We start from the raw sequence: 12983 nt of genomic DNA on the forward strand, positions 1-12983 counted from the left end.
CTGCCTTTTCTTCATCATCTTTGACAGTTTTCTTTCCCTGTCTTGTACTGGAATTGCATCATTGCCAGGGTTACTTTTGTCTCTGATTATATCATCTATATTGGTCTAGAAGATCAAAGTAAATGGCAACATACTTCGTATTTGACTTTCTTCCTTTGAGATATACTGCAGCAGTCTGCAATAATTTTCTGTGGTGTTCTGTTTTACTGTGAATTTAGATAAAGAGTTTTCATGGGAATACTCATATTTATGGTTAGAGTTCTGAATTAATGTATGTCAAAGGGTATCTGTGTGTTTTCCAATCACATAGAAGTATGATGTCATAAAAAAAATAAAGCCAGATTTTTAAAACATCTCAACAGGCAGTAGCTTCCCTTGAGAACAGCAGCAGCTCCTAAGTGCTGCCTGCTTAATTAGGTTCCTAAATGGGAACTGAAAATCTGGCCTTTACTGTTGTGTTTTTTTCCCCATCTGTTGAATTTTTAGAACTCTAATCCAGAACTGGCCTGCTTTGGAGATCTCAGAAAAGAATTGATTTTCCCATTGAGTGTTGTTTCTTATCTATGATGCTTACTCCATGTATTAGAAATTTCCTTGCTTTTTTATCCCTGAAAGCCGTTTAAATCACTGTTAGCTGTCACTTCTGTTCCCGTGTCTTTAGTGTCTTCTGCAAGAAAGGGCTGGTTGTTGGAGGTGAGATTTCACCGCAGCAAACGCTTGTCACTATTGCTTTGTGCTTAGCAGTCAGGCAATGCTGAGATTTCCCATTCTGCACCCCTTGCCCAAAGCAGATAAAAATGACCTCCTCTGTCTTGACTGTTGTTAACATGCAGCTTTGGAAAATGAACACAGCTGGAATAAAGAGAAAAAAAGCAGATGACATTTTTGTTTTCTTCATGAACCAATGCATAGAGTCTTTGTTTTACAGGAATGTGTGTTTGCCAAAGAAGTGCCATTATTACTGCTATTTTAATAGTGCAGCTGTAATTCAAGCCCATTTTCTAAACAAAGATGTGTTTGTGCTTAAAAATGCATATTGGTATTATTTGAGATTTCATCTGAAGTGCAGTATCTCAGATCCTAATCTGAAACTTTTCCTTAGCGTTTTCTTTCCAAAATACACATTCTAATTCTGTGTTTCGGTAGCATAACAAGCCAAGTTGGTTCTGAGACGGGGGAGGTAGTGGGAATGGGGGACGGCACAGGGTGAGGGCCGCTGGTTCCAAGAGCATGGGTGAAGGGGAGTGGAAGAGGAACAGGAGGGAAGCAGCTTTATTATTTATTTGTTCAGCAGTTTTCAACCTTTTTTGTACCAGGACCCATTTGTAAACATCAATAGCTAGCCCCAACCCAGTGCCCCTTGCTCCTGATCCACTGCCCCCAGGCCCCAGCCCCCCAGTGTGTGGCAGAAGCGGGGCTTGGGGGGCCCAAGCAGCCCCTCGCAGGCTGGATCTCTGACAGCCTCCACTTCTGCTGCACATCAGGAAGTAGGTGGAGAAGCTTGAGAGAGTTCAAAGGAGGGCCACACGCATGATTAGAGGCCTAAAGTACGAGGAGAGGCTGAAAGACTTGGGATTGTTCAGCCTGGAGAAGAGAGGGGCCTGGGGGAGCATCTGTTTACCAAGGTCCCCCAGGGGAGGATAAGAAATAATGGGCACAAGCTGATTGAGGATCGCTTCGTGCTAGACATGAGGAAAAACTTCTTTATAGGTCAAGTGCTGAGGGCTTGGAACAGGCTCCCTGCAGAGATGGTACAGTCACCCACCCTGGCGATCTTCAAAAAGCATCTGGATGTTCACCTTGCTGGGGTCATCTGATCCCAGCAGTCTTTCCTGCCCAAGTGCAGGGGGTTGGATCTGATGATCTGTAAGGTCCCTTCCAGCCCTTAACAACTATGAAACTATGAGCGTAATGTAGAGATGAACCACACAAAGAAGACAATAGAAGCAGCCACGGGGGCCAAATATAGAAATGCTTCTGGAGGTTCCTGTGGAACAATATTCTTGCAACCAACCGCTTCATTCCTCATAGTATGGGCTGGTTACAGGGTCTGTGTTACCTATCGCCCTGAACTCTATGTGCATTCCCCTCAGCTTGCTTTACCTTAATGGATCTTAATTAACAAAGCAGTCTACTGGTGGATGACTCTTTCCTCTGCACTTCTGTAGGATGGAGCCTTGTGGCAGAGCTTCATGAATACACTTGCTCTTGATGCTGCCTTGCCATAATATCCCTATTGCTCTTGTGGCAGCAGCCCAGACTGGTATAGCTAAATACAGAACCGTGGGAATCATTTCTCAGTTAAGAGCCTGACCCCAAGTAAGCCACATTACAGGCACACATGAATCATTTGGGTTTATGTCACTGGTATCCTTAGAAGGGCAGGAAGAAGGAGCTTGACAGCAGAAAAAAAATGACTTTCTCCTGGTAATGCTTAAAAAACATGCCCTGTCATTTCTGTGCTTTCAGCCTAGTACTTTGAAGCTGCTAATGATAGATCCTGGCAAAACTAAAACCAAGCAAATATAATCGGGAGGGTTTGGTCATCAGGCTAAACAGAAATATTAGTAAGATTTTTTTTTTGGTTCTTTTTTTCTTTTTACACAATTCTGTGGTGACAGTAATTTTCTGACTCTTCCTTTCTTCCTGTCATTTCCTGGTCTTCATGAGTGGCTTATATGAAGGACTGCTCACTTTCATGTGTAAGAGGTTCACATTCTGAATCTTACAATTTTGCAGCTGCACATTTCTAGGGAATATAAGGATTTAGGTGCCCAAATCCTAATGGCTTCTGGCTATCTAATTTCCTTAGGCTCCCTAGAAAATCCCTGCCCATGTGTTCAACTCTGTGGGCACATCCACACATGCAAGCACGTGCACTTGCAGCAGCTCAAATAGAAGTGGTGCAAATTTGAGCCGGGGCTTTCTGGTTCAGCGCACATGCTCGGACATGCACTTTGTTGTGGAGCAAATTGTGCCACTTGGGGCAAAATAACCCTGCCTGGCTCCTCCTGGATCTTCAGCCAGCGGGAGCTAGAGCCTGGGGCCAGCACCTGCGCTGTCCCCAGCAGTATAAAAAGCTGCCCTGTCCTGGCCTCAGCAGTATAAAAAGCTGCCCTGGCAAGTAGCTCAGGGCTGCTAGCTCTCAGGAGCTTCTCGGGCCCAGCCAGTTGGTACCTGGGGACACTACCCTCTCTGCCAGCTGGCTGCTGTAGCAGCCCTGAGAGTTCCCTGCACCCTCTACCCACTGCAGCAGTCTGGCACTGGGGGCTGCTGCGTGGACGTGACCTGCTGCGCACCTGCTAGACTTGGATGGGGACTGCAGAGCCAGTAGAGGCATCTGCCCCTCTGAGCCAGCTGCCAGTGGACTGTGGTTGCAGGGTTGGCCTTTGTGTGGCATTACTGCCATTTTTGCCCTCTGCCCAGCCATCTGGGCAGCTATTACCCGGAAGATGTTCCAGGTGTGGTGGCCTGCTTTGAACTGTCAAAGCATGTCCTCCTGGCCCCATTTGTCCAGGAGGTCAGCCACAGCCAGATGGGTCCGAGGTGCCAGCTCTGAGCAGGCAGGGGCCTGCCACTGGCCTCCCTAGCAGGAATTCTGGTGTCCCTATTGGAAAACTGAAAAAACCCTGATACAAAAAATCCAAGTCTCTAAAGCAAGTCTCTTATCATAATAATAAAGTGAACTCTAAATGTAGGTTTCATGAATTCATGAAGACATATTTTCCTGCCCTCCCACAGGGCGATGGCCCCCACACAAGGGGTTGGTCCTCCACACAAGGGCTACGGCCCCCCAACAGGGGGTTCAACCCATACACAAGGGGTGCAGCCCCCCCAACAGAGGGTTCAGCCCCCACACAAGGGCTACACCCCCCAACAGGGGATTCAGCCCCCACACCAAGGGTTCATCCCCCCAACGGGGTTTGTCCCCCACACAAGGGGTACGGCCCCCCAATGAGGGCCAAATGGCCCCTGCAGGGGCTACCACCCCCCCTGCAAGGCCCACATGCCCCATGCCAGCCCCCTAATTTCTGCCCCTCCTGGCCCCATCCCCCACCAGCTGCTGCAGCCCCCCCCAATGACTGCCCCACCCAGCCCCACTCCCTGCTCCCCCACACCCCGCGATGGGTGCCCCACCCAGCCTCACCCTTCAGCTTGCACCCCCCAGACTCCCAAGGCTACCCCCACAACCCCAGGCACCATCATTAAACCCCCCCTTCGAAAAAGAACAGAAAAAAAAAGGGGAAAAAAAAGCCTCTGCTTACCTGAGAAGCAGGGTGGGGGGGCTCTGGGACCTCCTGGCAGAGCCCCCTGGGCAGCAAAGGGTGGCAGGGCCTGGGCTGGGACCACTGGGGCTGTCAGCCTGCCCCGCACTGTGCGGGCAGGGCCCCAGGCAGCCACACGGCACCTCCAACTGCTGGTAAGTGCCAGGTTTTTGTTTTGTTTTTTTAAAGTATGGGGTGGGGGGGCAGTGATGGGGGGGGTTGGAGGGATGGGGTCGGACAGGGCAGGGGTCGGGGGCCTCGGGGGGGGGCGGGGAGGGCTGGGGGGGTTAGGGGAGTGGGCAGGGCCGGCGGAGTCCCCCCCACAGTCCCTTCCCCCCTCCTTCAGCCTCCCCTGACCCCTTACTCACTGGCACCAGAGCCCTGGTGCTGAAACACGTGGCCTGGCCGGCCCCATGTTTCAGCACCAGGGCGAAGGCCAACCACAGAGATGCTCCGGTAGCTAGAGCATCTCTATGGCGGACCCAGCCTCCGGTTGCCTCAGGGCATGGTCGGAGACTGTGCTCTGCCCCGCTTTTTTATACTTTGTTTTTTTAGACTCCTGAATGTCCAGGGGTCAAATTTTCTCCCCACGCTGCGAACTTGCAGCACGGGAAACAATTTTTTGTTCCCGCACCTGCCTGTTGCCTTGCCTCAAAGGGGTTTGAGGCGGGGCAAGAGGCACGTGCACGCTCGTGTGGACGTGCCCTGTGAGGTGCTAAGAGCCATTAATGTTCATTGACTTGACTGGAAATTGCTCAGATGTGTTCTCATTGACTTCAGGGGAGGTAGAGAAGATGCTTTCAGACTTTATGAGGTCCAACTGATTAAGGACAAATAACAACATAATTTTTCCATGTTAGTAGCAGCTTGGGATAGGCAGGTGGACATCACTTATGTGTGTGTTGCTTTTTTGTTTAATTATAAAGGGGCAAAGAGTGCGGAAGTGGCTTGCGATAATAGCAGATGTGTGTTTGTTGACTGGATTAGGTGGGCAGATGAATAGCTGTATCCAGGCAAATAATAGAAAATTGTGAAAGGCGAAGAAGGAAAGATTACAGAATCCATGCTTGCAGATATATTCCGAACTTACTCTATGGATTGTCACCTTGATGGTGTCAGGAGGAAGGCAGGTAAGGCTTTTCTAGGCAGACATCACTATCTAATTACTTATGTAGTAGTTTTAGGAGGAGGCTTGCACGCTTAAAGGAAAAGGAGGCTTTCAATAGATGGGGAACTGAGGCACAGTGAAGCTAAGGGCCAGATCCAAACCAGTAAATATAGCACCTAAATGGGACTTGGGTAGAATTTAGGCATCAAAAGTTGATAAAAGCAATCCAGGTGCATCCTGTCCCGGCTGCTGCAAAATCTCTGAGGCACCTCTTTTGTTCAGTGCACCTATTTCTGCCTGAAACGATTCTCAGGTTCTTAGACTTCAAGCTACTGAGCATGGCCAGGCATGATGGAGTTCAAGCAGGTAGGCGTCAAACTCTCACTTAAGCTCTGCCGCAATCTGGACCAGAGCTAGGGTTGCACCTAAACCCCTGAAGGGATTCAATCTGTTAAATTCCCATGAAGCACATCTGACAGCACAAAACTGAGCACCAGTGGCTGCTGGCACTTGAAAATACACCTCTTGGGCATGGCGTCAGGGCTCACTTTTACATCATAGCATATTAGAGATTACAGAACTCACCCAGGAAGTGGCAGATTTGAGTTTTTCCTTAGTTTGGGGGGAGGGGTGGGGGTTTAAACCTACATCTGCCACCTCCCAGGATAGTTCCCTAACCACCAGGCTATATAATAGTCTGGGTGAGGGCAGTCTTCAACTCTTCCTGTTGGGGCTAGACCATGGGGTAGCCAAAAATACAAGTGTTGTAGGAGCAGAAGGTGTGCAAACAAGAGACAGGATGATTTCATAGCCTCTTGAGTAGGGCGCGCTCTTAGGGAGAGTAGGAGTGCTGGACTCTGATCTGTGCTCTCCAGGCTCTATCTGCCATAAATCTAGTGACTGTCTAGGATAAAATGCATAAACAGTCCAGGAAGAAGGAACAAGAACCCAGGGTTTCCCCCTTATTAAGGAAGAGCTGTTGTCACAGCTGGGATGGAGGCAGTCAGGGCCAGGCATCAGGAGCCCAGGTCTAGTCAGGACAGCATCTGGAGGCCAAAGATGTGATCAGGAATGGGCCGGGGTCAGGGAGCCAGAGTCGTTGCTAGAAACGAGCAAAGGTCCAGGATCCAGAATCATAGATTCATAGATTCATAGATGTTAGGATCAGAAGGGACCTCAGTAGATCATCGAGTCCGACCCTCTGCATAAGCAGGAAAGAGTGCTGGGTCTAGATGACCCCAGCTAGATGCTTATCTAACCTCCTCTTGAAGACCCCCAGGGTAGGGGAGAGCACCACCTCCCTTGGGAGCCCGTTCCAGACCCTGGCCACTCGAACTGTGAAGAAGTTCTTCCTAATGTCCAATCTAAATCTGCTCTCTGCTAGCTTGTGGCCATTATTTCTTGTAACCCCCAGGGGCGCCTTGGTGAATAAATACTCACCAATTCCCTTCTGTGTCCCTGTGATGAACTTATAGGCGGCCACAAGGTCGCTTCTCAACCTTCTCTTGCGGAGGCTGAAAAGGTCCAGTTTCTCTAGTCTCTCCTCGTAGGGCTTGGTCTGCAGGCCCTTAACCATACGAGTGGCCCTTCTCTGGACCCTCTCCAGGTTATCCGCATCCCTCTTGAATTGCGGCGCCCAGAATTGCATGCAGTACTCCAACTGCGGTCTGACCAGCGCCCGATAGAGGGGAAGTATCACCTCCTTGGACCTATTTGTCATGCATCTGCTGATGCACGATAAAGTGCCATTGGCTTTTCTGATGGCTTCGTCACACTGCCAGCTCATGTTCAACTTGGAGTCCACTAGGACTCCAAGATTCCTTTCCACTTCCGTGCCACCCAGCAGGTCATTCCCTAGGCTGTAGGTGTGCTGGACATTTTTCCTCCCTAGGTGCAGCACTTTGCATTTCTCCTTGTTGAACTGCATTCTGTTGTTTTCTGCCCACTTGTCCAACCTGTCCAGATCTGCTTGCAGCTGTTCCCTGCCCTCCGGCGTGTCCACATCTCCCCATAGCTTTGTGTCATCTGCAAACTAGGACAAAGTACATTTGACTCCCTCGTCCAAGTCACTGATGAAGACATTAAAGAGTATCGGTCCAAGGACCGAGCCCTGCGGGACCCCACTGCCCACACCCTTCCAGGTCGAAACCGACCCATCCACCACGACTCTCTGGGTGCGACCCTCCAGCCAATTCACCACCCACCAGACTGTGTAGTCATCCAAGTCACAGCCTCTTAACTTGTTCGCCAGTATGGGGTGGGATACCGTATCAAAGGCCTTCCTGAAGTCTAAGTATACGACATCCACCCCTCCTCCTGTGTCCAGGCGTTTCGTAACCTGGTCATAAAAAGAGACTAGATTGGTCAGGCACGATCTGCCTGCCACGAACCCGTGCTGATTTCCCCTCAGCATAATTTGTCCTGCCGGGCTCTCACAAATGTGAGCCTTGATAATTTTTTCAAAGACTTTACCAAGGATGGAGGTGAGACTGACTGGCCTATAGTTGCCCGGGTCCTCCTTCCTCCCCTTTTTGAAAATGGGGACCACGTTGGCCCTTTTCCAATCTTCCGGGACTTGGCCCGTGCGCCACGAGTGTTCAAATATTCCCACTAGTGGCTCTGCAATGATGTCGGCCAGTGCCTTCAGCACCCTCGGATGGAGCCCATCCGGGCCTGCCGACTTAAAGGCATCCAGTTCTTCCAAGTGCCTCTGCACTGTCTCAGGGTCTACACATGGAAGTCTGGCGCCTTGCTGCTGTCTCTCTACAACCCCAGTGAGAGACTTGTCATGCCCCTCGCTTAGGAACACTGAGGCAAAGAACTCATTGAGGAGTTCAGCCTTGTCCCCCCTGTCCGTCACCAATTGTTTCTGCCCATTTAGCAGGGGTCCTATTCCTCCCTGGGCCTTCCTTTTACTCCCTATATATCTAAAAAACAATTTCTTGTTGTCTTTTACTTGGGTTGCCATCCTCAGCTCCATGGTAGCTTTGGCCCGTCTAACTGCCTCCCTGCAAGCACGAGCAGAGGAGGTATATTCATCTTTGGTGATCTCTCCCTGTTTCCACTTTTTATGTGCTCCCCTTTTGTCCCTTAGGCTGCCCTGGATTTCTCTGGTCAGCCAGGGAAGCCTCCTGGCCTCTTTCCCTCTTTTGCCTCGCTCGGGGATCGTCTTGCTTTGTGCCCGAAGGATCGTTTCCTTAAGGCACAGCCACCCTTCTTGGGCTTCCATTTCTTCAGATCTCCTACTCTGCAGTGCATCCTTGACTAATCGCCTGAGTTCATTGAAATCAGCTTTCCTAAAGTCTAGCACTTTCACCCTACTAGTTACCTTACCCACTCGACGTCTCATGGTGTATTCTATTATTAGGTGATCACTGTCTCCCAAATGGCTACCGATCTGGAGGTCCGCTACCATGTCATCTCCTGTTGCCAATATCAGATCCAGTATGGTATTCCCCCTAGTGGGACCATGCACCTCCTGTGTCAGGTGGAGGTCCTGTACACAGGTTAGAAACCTGCGTGAGTGGTGGGACTTTGCTGTCTGCGTCTCCCAGCAGATGTCCGGGTAGTTTAGGTCCCCCATGACTACCGCCTCTTTAGCTTTTATGGTCTCTGAGAGTTGCCTCAGGAGTCCCGAATCTCTTTCTTCCCCTTGATGTGGGGGTCTGTAGCAGACCCCTACCACCAAATCCCTTTCTCCTTGCCCCCCATGTAGCCTAACTCACAATCCTTCTACTTCCTCATCCTTGGATTGCGTCTTGATGAGGGTTGATGTATATTGCTCACTGACATAGAGCGCAACCCCTCCCCCTTTCTTCCCCGACCTGTCCTTTCTGTGCAATCTATAGCCCTCAATATGGACCGCCCAGTCGTGGGATGAATCCCACCAGGTTTCCGTTAGCCCCACTAAGTCATAGATGTTTTGTGCAAGCAGGAGCGCTAGTTCATCAGGAAGCTGCAATTCAAACTGGGATCAGGAAGCCACAGAGGCCCTAGAGTGAGGAGCTGAGTGCTGTAGTTAGCACAAGCCAAGGGCATCAGCCAGACTAAGATGCCAGTAGTTGAAGAACGCGGACCAAAAATCAAGGCAAGATGCTGGCATTTGGGCCGTCTAGAAGTTCATTCACAGACTTTTGCAGAGCCCTTCCTGGTGCCTGCCTGCTGCTCTCAAGGCTCCCTCTCTTTGAGGGAGAGTTGACCTCTGGCAGACACATCAGATGGTTGTCCGAGGGGTGATTCAAACCCGGGTGGAGCGTGACTCATTAGCTGTCTCCGCGGAAACCTGCTCCTCCTTGTTCCCTTTCCTCCTTGCCCCTTGAGGGCCTAAACCGGGGTCTCCCACTATGTGGGTGAACCTCGTAGCCCCGAGGCTGTTGTGCGAGAGGTGGGACTCCCACAGTGGGAGTGACTGTGCTGTGCTTTGTACTGAACTTGGTGTTATTGGTGCATGTCAGTGCTTCCCCCCGGATGCTCCAGGACCCAAGTAACTGGCAGCCATAGTGTGAACCTCATGCACATCCATGGGCCTTGCAGTTTTGTTACCTAGTAGTAGGCACCCCCCTGCTCTGCCCCAGGAGCTCTGGATCAGCCGAGTCCTCCCTGGTCATCGTGCAGGGATCGTCAGTACTTACCCCGTCCATTGGCAGCCGTGTGCCGTGTGAAGACAGCCTGGCCCTAGGAGACTTGCCCTGTATCACGCAAGAGTTACAGCTGATTAGGAATTGAACCCAGGTTACCCAGGCCTGTGTTGTAACCACCTGCCCTTCCCTCTCGTACATCTTTTATGGCTCCTTCTCACTGCATCAAAACACGGACTGAATAGAGAGCTCAGCAAACGCTTCCTCATCCGTTCCTCTGACCACAATGCGTCTCCAGGGCCTGCTGTGATTAAACATTACGTGTGGGTCTTATGTGCTCCCCTCAAGTGCTTGTTGCTAGGAGCCGAATTGCCGGTGGGAACGCACCACCCGGGCTTTTGTCTTGTTTATTATAAACTTCTTATGAAGTAATTGGACTCTGCTCTCAGCGTGTGGCTGTAATCCAAAGAGTATTTTACTGGGCCTTTTAACACGCTTGGCATGCACCTGTTGTTATGGAGCTCGGTCCCTTGTTCTTTGGAGGGTAATGACACGTTGGGTGCCGATCGGTTTTGCTACAGGTTGAAACCTGAGTGGGTAGGTAAAGGAGATTTTTCTCTTGTGTGAGAGACGTCTACTGGGACTGCTCTGGCAACTTGCTAGCACACGTCTGTTAAGGTTGTGTGTTCACAGTTCTGGACGTTGCGTGCAAACGCTGTGATGCTCTAAGGCAGAGGTTTGTCTGAGTGGCAGCCCATCAGCCATGTACAGCTCACAAGGGGTTACACTGCGGTCCCTGAGCTCCTGCCCAGCCACTGCTGCTACCATCATGCTCTCACTGCGACAGCAACCTCTCCTCCCGGCGGTGGGGCAGTGTAGCGAGTGGCATGTGGAGCCGCGGGTGGGAGCGGGGCAGCACGGGGGGGTCCATGCCTATGTGGTGCAGTGGTGGGGATGGAGGTTTCTGCCAGGGCAGACATTGCAGCTGGGGGGAGGGAGTGTCAGGGATCACACATGCTCTCACTTTGCAGGGGGAATTATAGTTTCATAGATGTCAGGGGCAGGAGGGAATCTTACAGATCATTGCCCCTCCACTGCACTTTGGCAGGAAAGGCTTCTGGGCTCAGATGATCCCAGCAAGGTGGGCATCAAGACACAACACATGCCTATTTTACCACCCCTTCCCCCACCTGGCTGACAGAGCTAAGTGGAGCAGAGAGATGGATATGGGCTGCCTGCTGTGGGCTGCCTGCTGAGGGTTTGGGGCTCCTTGCCCTGCTGCCTTTTCCCTGAGAGCCCCACACTGGTTGCACACCTCCTGCCTACTGGGCAGCGGTGGGGTGCACAACTCCATGCTGCCACCACCCCCACTGCTGCCAGGCTGTCGGGGATGCCTCACCATGGCGGTGCAGCTAGTGCAGGGCTTCCTTGCTCCAGGCCCCATGCACTGACTTGGCTGTGCAACACCCCCAGCCCCTGCTCCAGTCCCCACCCATGCTTCTGATTGAGCCCTGGGTCCCATAGATGTTTGAGTAAAATTCATGACCTGGGGTACTTTCTCCAGCGGTCAGTGTGATGTAGGGCCTAGCAACCACTGGGTCTGCCTTCCCTTCAGCCAAAGGTGTGGTAAGTTGTAAAGAAGGCCCCCTGTGTACAACATCCATCTTGGGACTCATGAGGTTGCGGTGCTATATTCTCTCCTGTTTTCCCTGGACATGCACGGTATGGTGACTGGGGAATAGGTTTTAATGAAGGTTTTGAAACATTTGGTATATTTAATGTGTGCCTGTATCATATCCAAGTTGATTAGTGGACAGACTGGATGGCCTACACTCTGCTCCTTATCAAACCATTTCTTTTTTCTCTGGTGCTGTTCCAGTGGTGGCTACTGGAATTGATGATGTTTCCACTGCTATTCCCTGCAAACCTGAAAATCCTGCACAGAATAAAACAATTTTAACCAAATGTGAAAAGATTGTAATTTTGAATATGCAGCTCTATAAACAGAATGCTTTCAGTTCTAGTTCCTTGAGAATGCTTGTTTCACAATAGCAGCTGAATTTTGTTCTTATCCTTTTTTAGATCTAAAAAACCGAAGAAGCCCCCACCTCCTCCAGCCAAGGAAGACAGGCCCAAGTTAACCATTTTTGATGAGGAAATCGATCCAGATGAAGGACTGTTTGGCCCAGTAAAAGATTTTTCATCCACCGGTTCCAAGAAGGACTCATCAGTCAAAGATAGTAAATCAGTTCTATCTCTGATCTGTAGAGTTAAAGTTTTAAAAATGGCTTTGGGCATTTAAAATGGATTGGTTAAACTTTGATTCTGACTCATCAGTTTTAGGCCAGATTTTTACCTGGTGCAAAATCAGCTGGAGATTTAAAACAGTAGGACCTGAATTACAGTATTCATATACTGTTGGAACTTGGATTTACAGTTTTTATGGGCATCTGTCTTATGTTGAAAAGCGAGATGTAAGCCGGCTTGGGTACAAACTATTCCTGAGCTCCTGAAGGGAATAGATTTAGAGGCCCAGCAAGTGCAATATGTCAACAATTTATTTCCTTGCACTTTGTGGATTTTTACTTTAAAATGGAAGTTTCGTATAAAAATCAGTGCAATACATGGCTGGCTTCCTTTGCTGGCATTTGTGTTGGTGTTGCTTTATGTCATGTACGGTAACTAACACTTTCTGCTGGTTTCTTCTTTAGACCTGAAGTTATTTGAAGACCCAGACCTTGGTGGGACTGTTAAACTTGGTGACTCACTACTGCTGCCAACTGCCTGTGGACAGAAAGAGCAAAGATTAAGCACCAGCCTTGATGAGGACACTGAGGAGCTATTCAGGTATTTGTGTACCACGTGGCCCCGTGGTAGTAGTCTCCATCAGGCCTACCTGAGCAAGACTTTAACCAAAGCTTTGAAAACTGATCTGTACTGGAAGTGGGTTAATGCTTTCATGTTCATATTAAATAATGGCAGAAATTTATTTAAGAGCTTAGAAATCCATCACAAAAATATCTCTAATATCAC

The 12983-nt window shown here is 50.0% G+C and overlaps 1 protein-coding gene across 6 annotated transcripts in view; it reads left to right on the forward strand.

Annotated features, from left to right (window-relative positions):
• HS1BP3 (HCLS1 binding protein 3) overlaps window positions 1-12983 on the forward strand; it is a 188895-nt gene that overhangs the window by 51177 nt on the left and 124735 nt on the right. For all 6 annotated transcript variants that reach the window (XR_009462757.1, XR_009462754.1, XR_009462758.1 and 3 more), the window contains exons 5-6: window positions 12033-12190; window positions 12662-12797. Coding sequence is in view for 2 of the 6 variants with exons in the window: in XM_014601598.3 (XP_014457084.1) it covers window positions 12033-12190; window positions 12662-12797 (294 nt within the window). In the remaining 4 variants the exon portion in view is untranslated. The remainder of the gene's footprint in view (window positions 1-12032; window positions 12191-12661; window positions 12798-12983) is intronic.

Source organism: Alligator mississippiensis, chromosome 1 (assembly GCF_030867095.1).
Source record: "Alligator mississippiensis isolate rAllMis1 chromosome 1, rAllMis1, whole genome shotgun sequence".
Classification (NCBI taxonomy): domain Eukaryota; kingdom Metazoa; phylum Chordata; order Crocodylia; family Alligatoridae; genus Alligator; species Alligator mississippiensis.